This window comes from Oncorhynchus mykiss, chromosome 7 (assembly GCF_013265735.2).
Source record: "Oncorhynchus mykiss isolate Arlee chromosome 7, USDA_OmykA_1.1, whole genome shotgun sequence".
Lineage (NCBI taxonomy): Eukaryota > Metazoa > Chordata > Actinopteri > Salmoniformes > Salmonidae > Oncorhynchus > Oncorhynchus mykiss.
The window spans coordinates 46,659,710-46,681,689 of record NC_048571.1 but is presented as its reverse complement, the minus strand read 5'-3'; the positions used below and the strand labels follow the sequence as shown (position 1 = coordinate 46,681,689).

At 40.7% G+C, this 21,980-nt stretch overlaps 1 protein-coding gene across 1 annotated transcript in view; it reads right to left on the bottom strand.

The window, feature by feature from the left end:
• Positions 1–21,365, bottom strand: part of itpr1b (inositol 1,4,5-trisphosphate receptor, type 1b) — a 140,447-nt gene extending 119,082 nt beyond the window's left edge. The window contains 3 exon segments of the mRNA XM_036983368.1: positions 9,247–9,317; positions 16,367–16,480; positions 21,231–21,365. Of these exon segments, the coding sequence (XP_036839263.1) occupies positions 9,247–9,317; positions 16,367–16,458 (163 nt within the window). The 5' untranslated portion in view covers positions 16,459–16,480; positions 21,231–21,365.
• Between the last annotated feature and the right edge of the window lie 615 nt (positions 21,366–21,980).

The window sequence follows — 21,980 nt, the reverse complement described above, 5'->3', positions numbered from 1 at the left end:
TGCTCCAAAACCTCCATAAAAAAGCCAGACTACGGTTTGCAACTGCACATGGGGACAAAGTTCGTACTTTTTGGAAAAAAGTCCTCTGGTCTGATGAAACCAAAATAGAACTGTTTCGCCATAATGACTATCGTTATGTTTGGAGGAAAAAGGGGGAGGCTTGCAAACTGAAGAACACCATCCCAACCGTGAAGCACAGGGGTGGCAGCATCATGTTGTGGGGCTGCTTTGCTGCAGGAAAGACTGGTGCACTTCACAAAATTGATGGCCTCATGAGAAAGGAAAATTATGTGGATATATTGAAGCAACATCTCAAAACATCAGTCAGGAAGTTAAAGCTTGGTCGCAAATGGGTCTTCCAAATGGACAATGGTCCCAAGCATACTTCCAAAGTTGTGGCAAAATGGCTTAAGGACAACACAGTCAAGGTATTGGAGTGGCCACCACAAAGCCCTGACCTCAATCCTATAGAAGATTTGTGGGCAGAACTGAAAAAGTGTGTGCAAGCAAGGTGACCTACAAACCTGACTCAGTTACACCAGCTCTGTCAGGAGGAATGGGCCAAAATTCACCCAACTCATTGTGGGAAGCTTGTGGAAGGCTACCCGAAACGTTTGACCGAAGTTAAACAATTTAAAGGCAATGCAACCAAATACTAATTGAGTGTATGTAAACTTCTGACACTCTGGGATTGTGATTAAAGAAATAAAAGCTGAAATAAATAATTCTCTCTCTATTATTCTGACATGTCACATTCTTAAAATAAAGTGGTGATCCTAACTGACCTAAGACAGGGAATTTTTTACTAGGATTAAATGTCAGGAATTGTGAAAAATTGAGTTTAAATGTATTTGGCTAAGGTGTATGTAAACTTCTGACTTCAACTGTATAGTAAGACTCTACAAAGACAACTAAAATGTACTCTGCTACTAGCTATTGATTCCTCTTTTATCTCAATACTAAGCAGTGACATATCTGGGTGAGTCCTGTTAGATGCCTGAAGCCTGATGCATGGATGGTTCAATCTCTAGCAGGAGGCTGGACAGCTGCTTTAGAGGAAGGAATTGACACTGTCCATCAAATTATCTTGAGCTCCTGCACTAAAAAAAAACACAAAAACATCCATTCGGCAAAACATACAACTGACATCAAACTAACCAGAGGCAATAAATTGACTCTTTACCATCTTCCATTGTGCTACAGTGCAGGTGATCGTCGATATCCGGATGAAGAGTGCAATATAGTGTATTCGGAAAGTATTCAGACCTCTTAACTTTCACATTTTGTTACGTTTTTTCCCCTCAATCTACCCACAGTAGTCCATAATGACAAAGCAAAAAGTGTTTTTTAGCAACATTTTGAAAATAAGAAAATGAAATATCACATTTACATAAGTATTCAGACCCCTTACTCAGTACTTTGTTGAAGTACCTTTGGCATCGATTATAGCCTCCAGTCTTCTTAGGTATGACACTACAAGCTTGGCACACCTGTATTTGGGGAGTTTCTCCCATTCTTCTCTGCAGATCCTCTCAAGCTCTTTCAGGTTGGATGGGGAGCGTCGCTGCATAGTTATTTTCAGGTCTCTCCAGAGATGTTAGATCAGGTCTGAGCTATGGCTGGGTCACTCAAGGACATTCAGAGATTGTTCCTGAAGCAACTCCTGCGTTGTCTTGACTGTGTGCTTAAGATTGTTCATTCAGAGACATGTCCTGTTGGAAGGTGAACCTTTGCCCCAGTCTGAGGTCCTGAGCGCTCTGGAGCAGATTTTCATAAAGGATCCCTCTGTACTTTGCTCCGTTCACCTTTCCCTCGATCCTGACTAGACTCCCAGTCCCTGCCGCTGAAAAACAACACCACAGCATAATGCTGCCACCACCATGCTTCACCGTAGGGATGGTGCCAGGTTTCCTCCAGATGTGACACATGGCATTCAGGCCAAAAAGTTCAATTTTCGTTTCATCAGACCCGAGAATTTTGTTTATCATGGTCTGAGAGTCCTTTAGGTGCCTTTTTGCAATCGCCAAGCGGTCTGTCGTGCCTTTTACTGAGGAGTAGTTTCCGTCTGGCCAGTCTACCATAAAGGCCTGATTGGTGGAGTGCTTCAGAGATGGTTGTCCTTCTGGAAGCCTCTCATCTCCACAGAGGAACTTTGGAGCTCTGTCAGAGTGACCATCAGGTTCATGGTCACCTCCCTGTCCAAGGCCCTTCTCCCCCGATTGCTCAGTCTGGCTGAGCGGCCAGCTCTAGGAAGAAGCCACTGTGTTCATGGGGACCAAAGCTCCAGAAATGTTTTAGTAACCTTCCCCAGATCTGTGCATCGACACAATCCTGTCTCGGGGGTCAAACGACAATTCCTTTGACCTCATGGCTTGGTTTTTTCTCTGACATGCACTGTCACCTGTGGGACCTTATAAGGACAGGTGTGTGCCTTTCCAAATCATGTCCAATCAATTCAATTTACAACAGGTGGACTCAAATCAAGTTTTAGAAACATCAAGTATGATCAATAGAAACAGGATGCACCTTAGCTAATTTTTGAGTCTCATAGCAAAGGGTCTGAATACTTATGTAGATAAGGTATCTATTTTTATTTTGAATACATTTGCAAAAAAAAAAAAGTGTTTTGTCATTACGGGGTGCTGTGTATAGATTTATGAGGTAAACATTTTTTTAATCCATTTTAGAATAAGGCTGTAACGTACCAAAATTTTGAAAAAGTCATGTGGTTTGCATACTTTCCAAATGCACTGTACAAGAGTAGCTGTGGTGTGTTTCATTACACACCACCTCTTAATTTTGTCACCATTGAACCTGAAGGTTGACATAAACTGTGACTCGCTTCAGGAAACTAAGCATATGTCGAGCATCACTACTTTACAGGAGAGGCATTTCAACGTAGACACATCGGTACGTGTAGGTAATCGTTTCTAACACAGCTATTTTCAAAAGATTTTGCAAAGTGTTGCTAATGCTCTCCACTTTCTGGTGGACCGTGTTTTAAAATCAGTGGAATGCCCGGTGGAAGCAGATGGAGAGAATTCTGGCGTTTCATTGCAAATAATGCAGAGGGAGTCAAAAAGAGAACACACAGAAGAAGGCTTTGTATAAAATACCTGTCTCTGGATTATATCTTCAAACTAAGGGTAACCATGTCATCCATGACAGAGAGGGAGAAGTGTTCATCCATGTATACGGGTAAGAGAGTCTAGCTTGCTACATTTTCAGATACTATAAGTTTCTAATTTTGTCAGAAAGGCATTTTCATTGTAAGTTAAAGCGTATTGTTAGCTAACTAGCTAACGTTAGCTGGCTTGCTCGCTAGCTAACGTTACGTGTATGAGCTTTGTAGTAATATTATTTGTATCTCAGAGACATTTGCATTGCTAGTTATAGCCTGATGTTAACTAGCTAGCTAACATTGAACCTAGTTAGTTGGTTAGCTTTAGCTACCAGCAGATTCATGAAGGGTAGGAACATTATGAGTTGGGATTATGAATCATTGTTCAGGTAGCTAGCTAGCTCCATGTCCAAACAAAAGACTCCACTATGCAAGTAACCATTTCACTGTACCATTTATACCTTCTGTATCCTGTGCATGTGACAAATAAACTTTGATATAGTGTGTGTTTACCAGAGACGGTAATGTGAAGAGCAACATGACCTGCACCAAAGTCAAATTAGGATATAACGTTAGGCCAACAAGACAGTGTACAAGTTCTAAAATTCTATGTTAGAATGGCCTGCTTTTATTTCATCAAACTCACAACAATAAGCCACTTTCTGTAATTAGCTCACCATTAACTTGTAAATAATGATCTTGTTTTGAGTTTATTTTCCTGTAATAGCGAATACAAATTAGCTAAAGTTAAGATGTTGTCAGCTATATATGGTCATTATTTGAATTGGCTAGCCAGCTAATTCAACGTTATCTAGCTAGCTAACAAGCTAGAAACGAGTCAAAACATTGTTTAAAAAGTTGCTTTTAGTTGCCTGATTTGCTAGATTGACATTTTTAAACGAATGGGTTTCTGACCACCAGGCTGTTGATGTCATGCAGCCTGTCGTTTTTGTGTTTATACATGTTCATAGCGACAATGACAAGTTTGATGTAGGACAGCAATAGAATGTTCACTGCGACAACTATCTACAGACATGTCGATAGACGCAGTATAAACCAGCCTTTAGTCTTGAAATCTATATAAAGTAAAGTGGGGCTCATAATTTTCAGGAATAAAAAGGTCAATTAAATTTACATGACCTTGATTCGAGTAAATGTAACTCACATTGGCCATCACGTCAATTCACTCAAAAAATAATTTACTAAAGGTCTGCTCTGGAGGCCTGCCAAGGCCTTGTGCTCATTTGAAAAGGGCTCCATTGGAGACCGAGACAGTATGCAGCCAGCGCCTCCAGGAGCCCATCAGCAGGAGTCTCACAACCACTCCCAGATGGCCCTCCCTGCTGATGCCAGAATCATTCTGCTGCACTGACCTTGAGATGCAGGGAGGCTTCTACTGTAAACACTCCAGGTGCTTTACTGTCTGACACATCACTGATCAGTATTAAAGTCCCAATAACATCTAGCCTGTATGGTTTTTAGTTAGTGGGGGGGAAAGTAACAGTTTGAGAATAAGTCTGAGAATAAAGCTAAAAACAGAGCATTGGTATAATTTCCAACCAATCATACAAATTCATAGCTTCTCCAAAATAACCTAATGTAGTTTTCATCAAAGTGCTATAAATGAGAGTGTAGTCTATTATCTTATTATGTAGGCTGACAGTATACAATAAATTATGAAATTCAGCATTTGCATTACGCACAAGCCTATGTGTTCAACATGAGCTAAAAAAAGAGCAATTTTGTAGCATAACTTCATCCACCGTTGAAATCTCCATCTGGGAAAGGGCAATATACCATTTCTATGGCAATCAGATTGGCACAGTGCCAGTTCAAACAGCCTTGGCAATTTATGATGAACCCCACGAGTCCCAATGTACTTTCACTTCACTAATCACAGTAATTTTTCCGAGTCCTCCGACTATTTGATGTTGTTGAATGACTAAACCTATACTTTGGATTTGATATGTTAAAGCAATAGAAAGTGAATTCCGGAACATCCAAGTATTAAATGTGGTAGGGTTTAAAACAGCAGTGTCAAAATACACTCGTAGATGTATCAACGTGTTTTATTTCAGGACAGTGTTGTTGTTCATGAATTAAGATGCCTCTGAAGATATGAAGCTCTAGTTCCAGTGAAAGCAAAGTTAACTAAATAACAAACAAACTTTTTTTGCTGCTGTCTCAGCCTATCAAAATCAAAATCCCAATAACAGCAAGCTGGGAATAAGGGTTTGCATTGGAACCAAGACACCAGGGGTTGCTTTTGGCTATCACAAATGGGCCTCAAAACCACCAAACAGTTTGCGACTTCACAGACAACATTACTGAGAGCAAAACTCAGGCAAAACCAAACCCTGGAAACACATTGGAGTCTAACACCCAGTTGGATGCATCATCCGCACTACTGCATCAATCTATATTAACTGAGTGCTCGCTCACCTGTTGATGGAAATGTGGAAATGAACAGTGAAGTCTATCAGACCTGTCATGAAAGATGTATGAAGATCAATCTGATCTAATGCAAGAACCCCTGGGCTGTGTTCATTAATGTCAAACATTGATCAAAAGCATGACTCATAACTTGTAGTAGAAGAATCCCGAATGCCTTGAGAAACTGCCAGAAAATAGTACATTTTACTCACACACAATCCTGTTTCAGACTTCTAGACAGTCTCTGAACACTTAGCTCTGAGAGATGTCCTAGCGTAATCCACACTGCTTACATTTGCAGGAAATGGACTGCATCTGGCTAGTTCTACACGTCAGCCTCAATAACTATAAGAAACATGGCACTCCGCCATCAATCGCTTTACAGAATGCTTTACAGTCCAAAGACATTTGATACATTTGCACAAAGCTTAATTCTTAAATGCTGCCACTGCCAGATAAAATAATATAGATTAAAATTCTCGTTAGGTTTTAGCGGTGAAAGAACAAAGGGCATCAGAGTTAAACATACTTTCCCCTCAGAGTTAACACAGGGTACAGGCCTCTCACTAGGTGACACATTGTGGTGTACTAACTGTACTGTAATGTAGCCTAGTGCCACATTTCAGTCAGGGGCTGAGGGGTGGCAGGTGAACGCAAGGTTAATTATCTTCATTACAGCTTCATTTACACAAAGACACCAGTTCACATTTCATAACAAAGGAGCACAAACCACTTCCATGTCTCAAAATACCTTTTATATCTCCTCAGTGTCAACTACTGCTGATCTAATGGTTACACGGAGCACAAACCACTTGGTTAAACATACAGTACTTAGTTATAATCCCAATGTAATGACGATGGCCTCAGAGAAGAGAATCTAAACAGCTTTTTCCAGCTGACATCATGTCCAGTGTAATGTTATCAGAGAACAGGGGACACTCACTTTTACCAGCAAGTCACCCGTGCAACTAGAGTGAAAAAAAACCCTCTAGATCACCTTTACTCCACGCACAGAAACACATACAAAGCTCTCCATAAGGGCAGATTTGACCATAACTATCATCCTGATTCCTACTTACAAGCAAAAACTCAAGCTGGAAGTACCAGTGCTCAATACGGAAGTTGTCCGAAAACTCAAATATAAAGTGCCAGTGCTCAATACAGAAGTGGTCTGACGAAGCAGATTATACACTACAGGACTGTTTCGATAGCACAGACTGGAATATGTTCCTGGATTCATCCTATAATATTGAGGAGTTTACCACATCAGTCACCGGCTTCATTAATAAGCGCATCGATGAAGTCGTCCCCACATTGACCTTACATACATATCCCAACCAGAAGCTATGGATTACAGGCAACATCCACACAGAACTAAAGGTAGGAGCTGCTGTGTTCAAGGAGCGGGAAACTAATCCGGATGATTATAAGGAATCCCGCTATGAACTCTGATGACCCATCAAACAGTCAAAACATCAATACAGGACAAAGATCGAATCCTACTGTGCCGGCTCTGACGCTCAGCATATTTTGCAGGGCTTGCAAACTATCACGGATTACACAGGGAAACCCAGACGTGAGCTGCACAGTGACGCGAGCCTACCAGACGAGTTAAATTCCTTCTATACCCACTTCGGGGCAAGCAACACTGAACTATGCATGAGAGCACCAGCTGTTTCGGAGGACTATGTGATCTCACTCTCTGTACCCAACATGAGTAAGGGCGCGGGACCAGACGGATTACCAGGACGCGTACCCAAAATATGCACTGACGAGCTGGCAACATTTTCAACTTCTCCTTGACCCAGTCTGTAATACCTACGTTTAAAGCAGACCACCATAGTGTGTCCAAGATCACCAAAATACCCTGTTTAAATTACTATTGCCCTGTAGCACATCTGTAGCCATGAAATGCTTTGAAAGGCTGGTCATGGCTAACATTAACAACACCATCCCAGACACCCTGGACCCACTCCAATTCGCATATTGCCCCAACAAATCCACTCCACACTATTGCACTCCATTCTGCCCTTTCCCACTTGGACAAGAGGAACACCTACTGTGAGAATGCTGTTCATTGACTATTGCAGCATCCAATACCAAAGCTCATCACTAAGCTCAGGACCCTGGGACTAAACACCTCTCTCTGCAACTGGATCCTGAACTTCCTGACAGGCCATCCCCAGGTGGTGAGGATAGGCAACAACACATCCATCATGCTGACCCTAAACACGGAGACCCCTCTGGGGTGCGTGCTTTATCCCATCCTATACTCCCTGTTCACCCATGACTGTGTGGCCACGGACAACTCCAACACCATCATTAGGTTTGCTTAAGACACAAGGTTGGTTGGCCTGAGCACCGATGATGATGAGACAGCATATAAGGAGGTCAGTGACCTGGCAGTGTGGTGCCAGGAGCTGATCGTGGACTACAGGAATGGGGCCGAGGACGCCCCCATCCACTTCAACAGGGATGTAATGGAGGGGGCAGAGAGGTCCAAGTTCCTTGGTGTCCACATCACTAAAGAATGATCATGGTCCACTCACCCCAACACAGTTGTGAAGAAGTCACGACAATACCTCTTCCCCCTCAGGACGCTGAAAAGATTTGGCATGGGCCCTCAGATCCCCAAAAAGTTATACAGCTGCACAGTTAATCCCGTTAACGGGATTGATTTGACAACATCCGGTGAAATGGCAGAGCGCCAAATTCAAATTTAATTATTAGAAATATTTAACTTTCATACAATCACAAGTGCAATACACCAAATTAAAGCTTTACTTCTTGTTAGTCTAGCCACCGTGTCAGATTTCAAAAAGGCTTTACAGCGACAGCAAACCATGCTATTATCTGAGGACAACACCCCATCAAACAAACACAAGCAATCATATTTCAACCTGCCATGCGCGAATAATACATTATGGCCTTTCTCTTGCATTTCAAAGATGATGGTAAATTTTTTCAAAGATGATGGTACACAAAACAAATACAAAATAACTGCTTTTTTATTCTTGAATAATCTTTAACCAGATGTATTGTGTTATATTCTACTACATTCCTTTCACATTTCCATAAACTTCAAAGTGTTTCATTTCAAATAGTACCAAGAATATGCATATCCTTGCTTCAGGGCCTGAGCTACAGGCAATTAGATTTGGTATGTCATTTTAGGCTAAAATTGGGAAAAAAAAGGGGCTAATCCTTAAGAGGTCAAATAGCTACCTGAACTATCAGCATCAACCCTTTTTGCACTAACTCTTTTGATTCATCACATATGTTGCTCCTACTGTTTAAAATCTATCCTGTTGCCTATTCACTTTATCCTTACCTATATGTACATATTATCTACCTCAGTTACCCCGTACCCCTGCACATCGACTCTGTACTGGTACCCTGTGTATATAGCCAAGTTATCGTTACTCATTGTATATTTATTGCCTGTGTTAATATTTTGCTATTATAAAATTACGGAAGGGCCCGTAAGTAAGCATTTCACTGTTAGTTTACACCTGTTGTTTACAAAGCATGTGACAAATAAAAGTATTATTTGATTTGGACTGAGAGAGCAAGCTATAGTGAAAAAAGGTCACATGAAGCGATGCCTTAACTCCTTGCTGATTGTTTGAGCAAACAATATTGGTTGAGTGCTTGCACTTGAACAGCAGACTGAACAGAGTGATAGTCCTTACCTCGAAATTTCTTGGGTGGGTTGTTAAGGTCGCCTGTGTCTGGCTGTACCACACAGCGGTCATCCACAAGCCTGGGGACAGGAGGAGCAATGACAGCTGTCAAACACTCAGAATATTAATTTCTCTGACTGCACATCCATCTAGCCTCCAAAAACAGACAAACAATAACATCAGCTACAATTTTCCTCCTCAGCAGTGGATGCTACTGATGCACGTGCATACACAGTACAAATAATGATGTTGAGTCACTCAATACTTTAAAGGGATTTTTAAATACTTTAAAGGAAATTTGAAGATGAAACAATAACAAAGCTGGGCACCCCACTGCTGTTTTGGGAAAAGGCTGAGGGATGGGACAGGAGAAATGTTACCACATTGAAATTCTTAAGACAGAGCTATGGATGCTGAGTTGACTTTCATTTCAGTATACATGACAGCTAAAAGCTGAATTGCATACACACCAAGAAATCAAAGTGAACCAATAAATGTCTTAGGTAGCTAATCCAGCAAGTTCAGACGTCTGATGGATGGGTCATGGAGGGTTGTTCAAGCACTTTGGATCATGAACGGAGCAGCGTAGAGGAAACATCGATGGAGGAGGAAGCATCTCAGTCACAGCCAGGTGGTTAAAGACAGATAGGGCCGCAGCCTCAGCAGCGCACCTCGCTGTGCCCAACAGCCACTCCGTGCTCAAACAGGACCACCATTACTGCAGCACCCACTTGAGTGATGCCACTGCTGCCACTGGCGCACAGGCTCATCAATATTTGGTAACAAACGCAAGGATTGACTGGAGGCTAGGACTGACCATCCATGGACTGATCATGCATGACATTAAAATGACAGTTTGAACCATGTTTTAAGGCTATATAGTGTTTGTTTAGGCCTACATTTACATTGTTTACAAACATTAGAGTAAAACAAGCTTGTATTTTGGGGTTCTGCTGGGGTATATTCTTTAAGAATCAATGGGTATACATAATTTAGAATTGCAAAAAATGGATGTAGCAACTGCAGATTGCCCCTTTAGTCTCCATCTTCATTATTACACCCGTCTCTTTCACTCCTAAGCATGACTGTCATTTTGATCCAGGCTATCCTGCATGTGTCACCAATCAGCATCACAGTGCATAATACCACTACTTCATTGTATCAACAAAAGGAATATTAGTCAAGAATTGTAGAGGGCAGATTGCTGTGGGAGCTGCCCATCAAACTCAGTATGCCCAATTTTGGCTAAGCAGAGCAGAGGCATCCAGCTGCCCTCTCTGGAGGCTGCACATTGAGAGAAACTATAAGGACATAAAGGCCTGAGACCAAACTGCCTAAACAGTGGATGTGAGCTGTGTTTCACCCGCTACCTGCTGTAAGGGCATTCACAGCAATGCTAAGCCAGTCTGCTCACTCAGACCTAAGCCAAACCTTCTGAGCTAAAAATAAACAGAGCAAGAACAGCTTCGGCAGAGATTCCTGGCTTAAATGTATATATATATTTGAGGGGTTATTATGAAAATAAATACTTGGTTTGGGAGAAGCTGGTGAAATATCAAAAGGATTAGGGCTTTGCCTGTGAATAAACCTTTTAGGGTGTTAAACCTTTTAGGACGGTTTCAAGAGCATTTTTCCCCCTTATTATTACAAATAATAGTTCTTAATACACGCCTATTCACACTTAACTCCTAAACATCTAAAACCATTGTGCCTTATGAACCAACACAGCTGAATTAATATTGGAGGCACTTGGAATCTGAACACCTGAACATCTGGGATTGGCATTCCTCGAACACTCTCTGTTTGATTCCTATGTTGGTGCAGCAATGCAAGAATCAGAATTAGGCCTGTTACTGATCCTCGTTCTTGGAGAATTCTGCTGAAGCATTTACACTATTAGGATCTAGCATTTTAATAAAAATGTGTTGCTCTCATACCTGTGTAGTTACGCTGTAATTACACTAGTCACAACATTGTATTGACATGTTACATGGGCTAATATTTTGTAACTAATAATAATAATAACGAAGTTGGCTGCTTTTTCTTTATTACACAAGAGGCATATACTACCTGGAAAATAGCAAGACACGCTCAACTCCCTTATTTTGCAATTACAATGCACTTAGTAAAACAATATGTAACTACAACGTTACTGTAGTAATTAGTGTAACTACACAGTTATAAGACCCATGAAAATCCTTTACATAATAGCTCAGTCAGATTTACTACTGGCTGCAAAACACAGGATGCTTAGCAGGTAGTCTGAAATATAAATATGACACCTCGATGGGGTTCTGGATCCAGTCCAGGCAGCATTTTCCTTTTATAGCCCATGCAGTGTGTAGGCTATGTATCGTACTGTAGGACATTCTTATGTTTAGATTTTTTTTAAATACACTGTAAGCATCTCCCCAAGGGGAATGAATGGGGTTAGGATAGTTGTACTTGTTTTACATATCAAATTACTAATATTTTGTTCATGTATCACATGGATGAACTGCATTGTGCCGATAATGGAAAGATTCAGGCCTATCTGCATTAATGACTCCTGCAAGATGTCATTCAACTGGATTTGTATGCAGAGATCGTTTTGATTGCTCGTCCTGATACTTTGTGCAAATTCTTTGGGGACCTTCTGGATTATGTGTGTATTGTTTTGTATTGCTAGGGATGGCTGCACTGCTGCAGCCAGAAACAAAAGCATTCCGTTGCACCTGTGATAACATCTGCAAATCTGTGTATGCAGCCAATAAACTTTGATTTGAGCCTGTAAAGAGGTGTCATGGCGGATATGTAAAATCACCAGAGGGCTTCAGTCTTGCTTTGTGTTCCAGGATGCAGCCAGCCAAGGAAAGATTATAGGCCCCTGGTACAGTAGCAAACAGAACAGTCCTCTCTAAATCAGCTGCAGACCAGGTGGCTCATTATACAGCTGTCTCTCAGTGGTCAGTATGATACACAGAGACAACCAACAGCATCACAGCCTCCTGTACACTGCCTGCTGTTGCTATATAAAAAAAGTGATTACCAGTGCAACGTTGGCAACTTGACAAACAAGCACTGTCAAGTAGGGCATTGACAGTCATGGAATTTTGGAAGACAGTAATTGACCAGCCAAATGACCGCGGTCAACGTAAGAACCATTTTTAGACCCAGATTTTCTCCTCTCCTCCGCTCCTGAACATGTGTGCTGCCATAGAAATAGAATTAATAGAACGGGCGTCCCCATTCGAGTCAATGGTGGCATAATGGGTGAACTTGCGGCCATTGCGAGAGTACCGGAATTGTCTCACGTCAGACAGGATCACTAAAAATAAGTTTGGCTATAAATATGATAAATATGCCCTAACATCCTTCTTTTTTTTTACCAAGGTGACATCGTCCACTGAACACCCTTTCATCCTCAAAAGAATCTGAGTTAATCTTTCCAAAAACTATAAACCGGCACCTAATATTAAAGTTTTTTAATGAGCAAGTCTTCACTACTTAATTCTACATCTAGTTAAGGTGTTTGTGGTTTTAGAATCAGGATTTATTCAACTCTAAATGTGCATGGAAATGTGCTAGCTAGTGTCTGCATGCTGGCTGAACCAGTCTCAAATCAATCCATATGAAAACGGAAGTTCACACATTCAATGCTTAATGCACCCTCTAGCTAGCTAGCGTAGTGAAATTGTATCTAATAGCACAAATTAGCTTTCCTAATAAGGCAGTTTGTTTTGCCATGATTAATGTGCAGAGTTCTGCAGCACAGCTGACCGCTCTAGCTGAAACATTATCGTGTTGGCCAAATGTTAAAAAGTAGCAAGTAAGATACATGCTGATTTCTAAGAATAGTCCCAAAACTTTGGTGTCATCATACAAGTTCATCAACAAGCTAACAAACTAGCAGAGGTGGAAAAAGTACCCAATTTTCATACTAGAGTAAAAGTAAAGAAACCTTATTAGAAAAAAACTCAAGTAAAAGTGAAAGTTGCCCAGTACAATACTACTTGAGTAAAAGTTTTAAAGTATTTGGTTTTAAATATACTTAAGAATCAAAAGTAAAAGTGTAAATCATTTAAAATTCCTTATATTAGGCACCATTTTTTTGTTTTTAAAATCTACGGATAGCCAGGGGCACGCTCCAACATAGCCAGGGGCACGCCCCAACATAGCCAGGTGCACGCTCCAACATAGCCAGGGGCACGCTCCAATATAGCCAGGGGCAAGCTCCAACATTGCCAGGGGCACGCTCCAACATAGCCAGGGGCACGCTCCAACATAGACAGGGGCACGCTCCAACATAGCCAGGGGCACGCTCCAACATAGCCAGGGGCAAGCTCCAACATTGCCATGGGCACACTCCAACATAGCCAGGGGCACGCTCCAACATTGCCAGGGGCACGCTCCAACATTGCCAGGGGCAAGCACCAACATTGCAAGGGGCACGCTCCAACACTGCCAGGGGCACGCTCCAACATAATTTACAAACAAAGCATGTGTTTAGTCTGCCAGATCAGAGGCTGTAGGGATGACCAGGTATTTTCTCTTGATAAGTGTGTGAATTAGACAATTTTCCTTTCCTGCTAAGCATTCAAAATGTAACGGGTGTAAAGTACTTAAGTAAAAATATTTAAGTAGTTTTTTGGGGTATCTGTACTTTACTTTTTATATTTTTGACAACTTTTACTTCACTACATTCCTCAAGAAATTGTGTACTTTTCACTCCATAAAGTTTCACTGACACCCAAACTGCAAACTAGCTACCATAATGGCCATTCAAACAAGCTAGCACTAGGCTGCTAGCTGGGGCAAGTTTGATCAGATGATCGCACATGGTTTGCCATTGTAGCCAGTGCATCATAGCTACGGATAGCAGAGTGATTTTTTTGATGGAATGACCATCTAGCTATACGCTTCCCGATCCTCTCATGACCACGGCTGTCCATCTGCTGGATTCAAGAAGCTTTCAAAACAGACTTGATCTAGCTACTGTTGTAGCCTATACTTATTTTTGAACAACTTGTTTATTTTGCTTAACAAGTGCTTTGAGATTCTGTCTAATGAAAAGCGCTATAAAAGTTTAATAAATTACTGTAATTTTCAGATTTAAAAACAGATTAACAAAAAAAAATGGCAGATGAGCAAAATCGTGATTTTTAGACATGAGTTCCAAGTTTGGTTAGACAGATGGCTTCTGGCAACTGCGTGTCGCAAAGCAGGAAGTAAAATACGTGCTGTGATTTGTTGATTCAACTTAACTGACATTACAAAAATTATATTCCATTGCATGAGCCACATCAGTTAACATCATTTAAATGTATATTCTACATTATCATGGAAATTATTGCATCACAATACCAGGCAGCCATTGCGAGTGTACCCCATGGCTAAAAGGTGCTGTGAAAGATGCAAGTTTGTGTTCTCGGAAGTAGCCTATGGCAACTACTCGTCTCCTCCATTGCAAAACTACTGAATCTGAAGAGTCAATTCCTAGCTTGACACCCGGAAATGGGAGTCGACGGGCAAGGAATCGAGGAATCTATCCTTTTGGTTTCAACTCCCCACCACTAGTGTCTAGGCAACTAAGACGTGTTTGCTACAACACCTTGCTGGTTTGAGCAAGGAGCAAGAAGGCTTCATTATGCTATTAAGAGTCAATGTTACGGCAGAAACGGACTCAAGGGCCAGATAGTGACGAGGTATGATTAAGACTGCTAAACGAGGAGGCTAAGAGTAGAAAGGGCAATACAGATGCCATGTTCATTTTCACTGAGGGAAAAGAACAACAAATGGCAGGAGCAGAAAATGGAGGAGGAACAGGAGGCAGTCAAGCCGCTCTGACGCCAGAGAACTAGAGGCTGAAATAATTTATAACCTTCCAGAAGTGTTGTCAAGTCCATCAGCCTTTTGTGAATCCAGTCACGGTTCAGTCAATGATCTCCCTCAAACCTCACTTTGGCCGTGATGAAAGTTGAGGTGCAAAAATGCTCTCTAATTCTCTTTGGTAAATGGGTATCAGTACTTAGAGGAAGAACTGAAGTTTACATTTTATCAATTTTACAGTTCATTGCATAAGCTCTCAATATTTAAATTCAAACACAGGAAGCAAAATAATTGAAGCCACTTAGGCCCATCATTTCAGGTTTTACTAATGGTACAACTTGGGAGAAAGAGGAGAGCCAACACATCCCATAAACCTCCCACAATATGACATCACCTGCATCGTGTCCCATTGACACTATCCCATTCAGTATAACATGTTTCTCGTTCAACCCCATCCCTCTCTTCCCTGACACTCATCTTTCCTATAGTTTTCCCTTGTTCCTTCATCTCACTCTCTTTTTTGCTAATAACACCCTCACTTCTCTTTTTCCCCATTTCCACTGCTATCCTGCATCAGCTGGACTCCAAAAGTACGTGACCACTCTCTGCCTCTCACACTCCAGTTCCAAACACTCTCTGCCTCTCACACTCCAGTTCCAAACACTCTCTGCCTCTCACACTCCAGTTCCAAACACTCTCTGCCTCTCACACTCCAGTTCCAAACACTCTCTGACTCTCACACTCCAGTCCCAAACACTCTCTGCCTCTCACACTCCAGTTCCAAACACTCTCTGCCTTTCCATTTATCAAAGTGTGTTCTAAGGGCATAGAACAGTATCACCTCAATGACAAGAATTCTGCAATCTTGCTGTTCTTATTATACACTTCACCACCACGATGTTTCTTCCATAAGAATGGAATTAGCACGGATTTATTCTGCTAATAACATTGGGGGAGCAAACATAATTAAACTTGTGAAGTAAAAGCCATGACTCAGACTAAGCAATAAACTAAATCCCTCCATTATTCTACGTTATCACCTTGGCTGCAGATCCAGCTGTCTCCCTGGCTTCAAACACCAATAAGGTTCATATTTCCACTGGTACCTGGATCTGTCTGTGTATTTGCATGCGTACATGTGCACAGACTGGTGTCTGATCTTGGCTGTGTACTGTACTGTGACAGACATGAATCTATGGGCATGCATCTATTCAATTAAAGATCATGTTTTTCATGAATATCAGTTGGGTTTCAATGAGAATTCAAGTTGAGAGGGATGGGATTCATATGCAGCTGTAAAACAGTAGGCAGACAGACATACCCTAAAGTGCTGATAAATCCACTGGTCGAGCCCTCCGCATAGAGGGAGCAGATGTCGCCTATGTGGAGGAAACTGGACATCTTGTCCGACATGTTGCCTCACCCAGGACCGTGCCTGGAAAAGATGGAACAGACAAAAGTTAGCATGACAAATAAACCACACAGATGTACAGTCATTTACACTGATAAATACTGCATATTTAATTGCATATTATGTATTAAATAACCTATACCGCTATTACCGTGTACTACTACTGTGTAGTTACATAGGTATAATGGCAACATAAGGTAAAGTGTTGCCAAACATGTGTGCGAATGGATATGTATTGGATTTGTACAGTGTGGAGAATGGGAAGTAAGCATTGCATGCATGCCAAGATATGGCCCATGTTTACATATTAAACAATCAAACAAACAGTTTGGTGCATGCTGTGTGTATTTGTGTGTCGACATAGGCGAACGAAGGGTGTCAACTAGAGGTCGACAGAGTAATCGGTATGGCCGATTAATTAGGGCCGATTTCAAGTTTTCATAACAATCGGAAATCGGTATTTTTGGGCGCCGATTTGCCGATTTTTTATTTTATTATTATTTTATTTTTTTATACCTTTATTTAACTAGGCAAGTCGGCTAAGAACACGTTCTTATTTTCAATGACGGCCTAGGAACGGTGGGTTTAACTGCCTTCTTCAGGGGCAGAACGACAGATTTTCACCTTGTCAGCTCGGACGATCCACTCTTGCAACCTTACAGTTAACTAGTCCAACGCAATAACGACCTGCCTCTCTCTCATTGCACTCCACAAGGAGACTGCCTGTTACGCGAATGCAGTAAGCCAAGGTAAGTTGCTAGCTAGCATTAAACTTATCTTATAAAATCGATAATCAATCATAATCACTAGTTAACTACACATGGATGATGATATTACTGGATATTATCTAGCGTGTCCTGCGTTACATATAATCTGACTGAGCATACAAGTATCTAAGTATCTGACTGAGCGGTGGTAGGCAGAAGCAGGCGCGTAAACATTCATTCAAACAGCACTTTCGTGCGTTTTTCCAGCAGCTCTTCGTTGTGCGTCAAGCATTGCGCTGTTTATGACTTCAAGCCTATCAACTCCCGAGATGAGGCTGGTCTAACCGAAGTGAAATGGCTAGCTAGTTAGCGCGCGCTAATAGCGTTTCAAACGTCACTCGCTCTGAGCCTTCTAGTAGTTGTTCCCTTTGCTCTGCATGGGTAACGCTGCTTCGATGGTGGCTGTTGTCGTTGTGTTGCTGGTTCGAGCCCAGGGAGGAGCGAGGAGAGGGGTGGAAGCTATACTGTTACACCGGCAATAGTAAAGTGCCTCTAAGAACATCCAATAGTCAAAGGTTAATGAAAAACAAATGGTATAGAGAGAAATAGTCCTATAATTCCTATAATAACTACAACCTAAAACTTCTTACCTGGGAATATTGAAGACTCATGTTAAAAGGAACCACAGGCTTTCATATGTTCTCATGTTCTGAGCAAGGAACTGAAACGTTAGCTTTCTTACATAGCACATATTGCACTTTTACTTTCTTCTCCAACACTTTGTTTTTGCATTATTTAAACCAAATTGAACATGTTTCATTATTTACTTGAGGCTAAATTGATTTTATTGATCTATTATATTAAGTTAAAATAAGTGTTCATTCAGTATTGTTGTAATTGTCATTATTACAAATAAATAAATAAAAATCGTCGCTTTTTTGGTCCTCCAATAATCGGTATAGGCATTGAAAAATCATAATCGGTCGACCTCTAGTGTCAACACAGCCAAATCTCTCACACACAATGCAGTACAGAGCAAGAATTGAATAAGGGTTGTTCCATTTGAATTCAATCACTTTCTGACTGCACCCCATTTGATTCCAGCAAAACCTTCCATAATTGATTGCCCATGGTAGACGTGGTCAGAAAGTAACCTTTTGAATGCCAAAGCATTTAGGAGATGGAGGTGCTCAAAGTTGACCCTAACATGAGACATCAATGTCTACATCACTGAAAAATATAAATGGTTGAGATGTATATTATTTGAAAGCTCACAAAAAGGGTTGGTAAACTATTTCATAATTTCTATATTAAAAAAATATATTTTACGTCAATTACTCAAAACACGTGAATAACGATATTGTTCATGTTCATGTTCATATACACAAAACGGAACATATTCCTAATATTGAGTTTCACCCTCTTTTGCCCTCTGGACAGTCTCAATTCGTTGGGCATGGACACTACAAGGTGTCGAAAGCATTCCACAGGGATGTTGGCCAATGTTGACTCCAATGCTTCCAACAGTTGTGTCAAGTTGGCTGGATGTCCTTTGGATGGTGGACCATTCTTGACACACGAGAAACTGATGAGTGTGAAAATCCCAGCAGCGTTGCAGTTCTTGACACACACAAACCTACCAACATACCCCGTTCAAAACCAATTAAATCTTGTCTTTCCCATTCACCCTCTGAATGGCACACATACACAATCCATGCCTCAATTGTCTCAAAGCTTAAAAATCCTTATTTAACCTGTATCCCCCCCTTCTACACGGATTGAAGTGGATTTAACAGATGACATCAATACCGGATCATAGCTTTCATCTGGATGAATCTGGTCACTCAATGTCATGGAAAGAGCAGGTGTCTTTAATGTTTTGTACGCTCAGTGTATGTAGATCAGACTCGATTTTACATCGTCTGAGGTGTTTGTGATGTGCACACCATCGGTTGAGACACAGTATACTATTGAATACAGGGTTGGTGTCATGTGGCTTATAACTGTACTAAAATGTAAATACAATTCAAATGTAAACTTTCAAGTGCTACCACAAAGCTGGTTGGAGCTCCACACATGATAGAATGTTGACTTGAGTGGGAATATCTATTGTTTTAAATTAAACTGTCAATCTTCCATAGGAAACCTATTGAAATCATAGAAATATAGATAATAGAACAGACATTCCTATGGAAGTCAGCCATCTTTCTGGTAGTAATTGGAAGTTGCAATTTCAATTCAATTTAAATTTAAATAGAGTACCAGCTAAATTGCAGTGGTCTGAAGGGATAGGTCCATTCTCAGAATTCTGTTTCTACGATTGAAATGACACGCACCCTGTATTCAAGAGCATGCATGGCTGGCACAACACAAACACCTCAGATTATGTAAAATAGGGTCTAAGCTACAACATGTGAAAATGAGATGAATTTGAGTTTACAATTTTGATTTATTTATATTTGACGTGATGAAGACATGGATGTCTCATTGTGGGGTAGGGTATGTAAAATGGGTCAACTTTAGGTACCTCTATCTCCTGATTGTTTGGGTATTCTGGTCCAAAATGTAACTTTCAGACCACTTCTACCATGGGCAAACATGTATGTAAGGTTTCGTACAAATCAAAAGAGGTGCAGTCAAAAAGTGATTGAAATCATTATGGAAACAGTGTGTAACAATGAATGCGGCCCTGAGAAAAACTGGTCAGAGCACAGGGCCAAAGTCACTGCATACTGATTGCAGTGACACTGTACCACTTCTGTTGAGAACCTCTGAGTGACAGTTAAGAATTTGATGCTACATTCAAATTAACAAACCTGAACAGAAAAACATATTGGATTAAATGCATTAATAGGTGACATTTGTTATACTATGCACTACAAGACACCATATAACCTCTGAACTAGAGCTGGTGTAATCTAAATTGTCTTTGCATTGATTATCTGTTTAACATTTACATATCCCTGGGCTTTTGCATGGGACGATAGTCCATTACAGTAGTAATTTAGGACAGAGGTCCCCTTGTACATCACATTTGTTTTAGGTCAATTTGACTTGATCATAAATTGTTTCAAATGATAGTGTTCAACAACCAACACAGCTCATGCAGATAGCTGCGAAGTGAGTGATAGCCCACATAGGCTATGTGAACGAAAACTCAAAGAAAATATAAGCCTATTTTAAAACTCTACATTCACAAGCACCCTCATCTTTATGGAAAACATTGACAATCCTACAACTCTAATTCCCAGAAGTGTCCAAATGGAAATGTCTGTAGACCTATCCATTAGTAATAATAATTCCTGTCCAAATCCCCAGTGAAAAACACTTGTTTGTAAACAGGCAGCGCACCTCGTCATCAACATCCCCAATTTAAACCTCATCCAAACAGACGCAAATACTATAGACATCTACAATGTGGCAATAGGTCTATCTGACTCCATCAGAAACAACCATCTAACAATTATATTTTACTGTTGCATGGCTTGTTTACCTACGCTGTCATTGATGTAGGCAACAATTGCTTGAGATAGGCTTCTGAATCATCAGGATGAAACAAAATGAATCAATACAGATAAAAAGTTAGACTAATCCTACATTTACACTAACACTAATCCCAAACATTAGATTTGTTTGACAATGACTATATTGATACATTGTAATTACAATGTTGGGCTACGTTGCCAGTCTTTGCCTGCTTGCTAGGATACATGGTTACATCCTGAGTGAAGCTGTCAAATGCAACGGAGTCGCATAAACCACACATTTACCTCTTGGTTACATTGTGTCAGTATTGCCCACAGCTGCCATGTCACTTTGAGTCTAAAACACTCTGAAATGTTGACGTCTTAAATTTCAGGTTTAATTCTACTATACAGGCCCATTTTGGTGAACTTGAAATTCAATGCAATAAAAACGGTAGAAGCCGTAGCCTACTAACGTTATGTCGAGGTAGGCTAGCCACAACTTATGGGTTAGCCGTACTGTACTTCGTTGACAATTGACGTTTGATGAGGATGCTCCTCGCAAAACTAAGCTACAGGATGAGGATGTGTATACGACTTTACCTTCACAAAAGGAAGAATGCGACGAAAATAGAAGAGATTCAGGAAGGATCAGCAAACGTGAATTTCTACTGCGCTGTCCTCGTTTAATTCCATGATAGCCGGCTGACACTCCAGTGAGAACACCACGTCTCTGACAGCTGAATTTGTCCTCAGCGGCAATCCCCTTCTTACCTCCTCCACATGCACTTTGAAGAAACGCCCCTTTCGCTATATATATATATATATATATATATATATATATATATATATATATATATATATATATATATATATATATATTTGGACACACCTACTCATTCATTTTTCTTTATTTTTTACAATTTTCTACATTGTAGAAAAACACTGAAAACATCAAAACTATAAAACAACACATATGGAATCATGTCATAACCAAAAAAGTGTTAAATAAATCAAAATATATTTTAGATTTTAGATTCTTCAAAGTAGCCACCCATTGCCTTTATGACAGCTTTGCACACTGTTGGCATTCTCTCAACCAGCTTCACCTGGAATGCTTTTCCAACAGTCTTGAAGGAGTTCCCACATATGCTGAGCACTTGTTGGCTGCTTTTCCTTCACTCTGCGGTCCAACTCATCCCAATCCATCTTAATTGGGTTGAGGTAGGTTGATTGTGGAGGCCAGGTCATCTGATGCAGCACTTCATCACTCATTCTTGGTCAAATAGCCCTTACACAGCCTGTACAGTAGGTGTGTTGGTTCATTGTCCTGTTAAAAAACACATTATATTC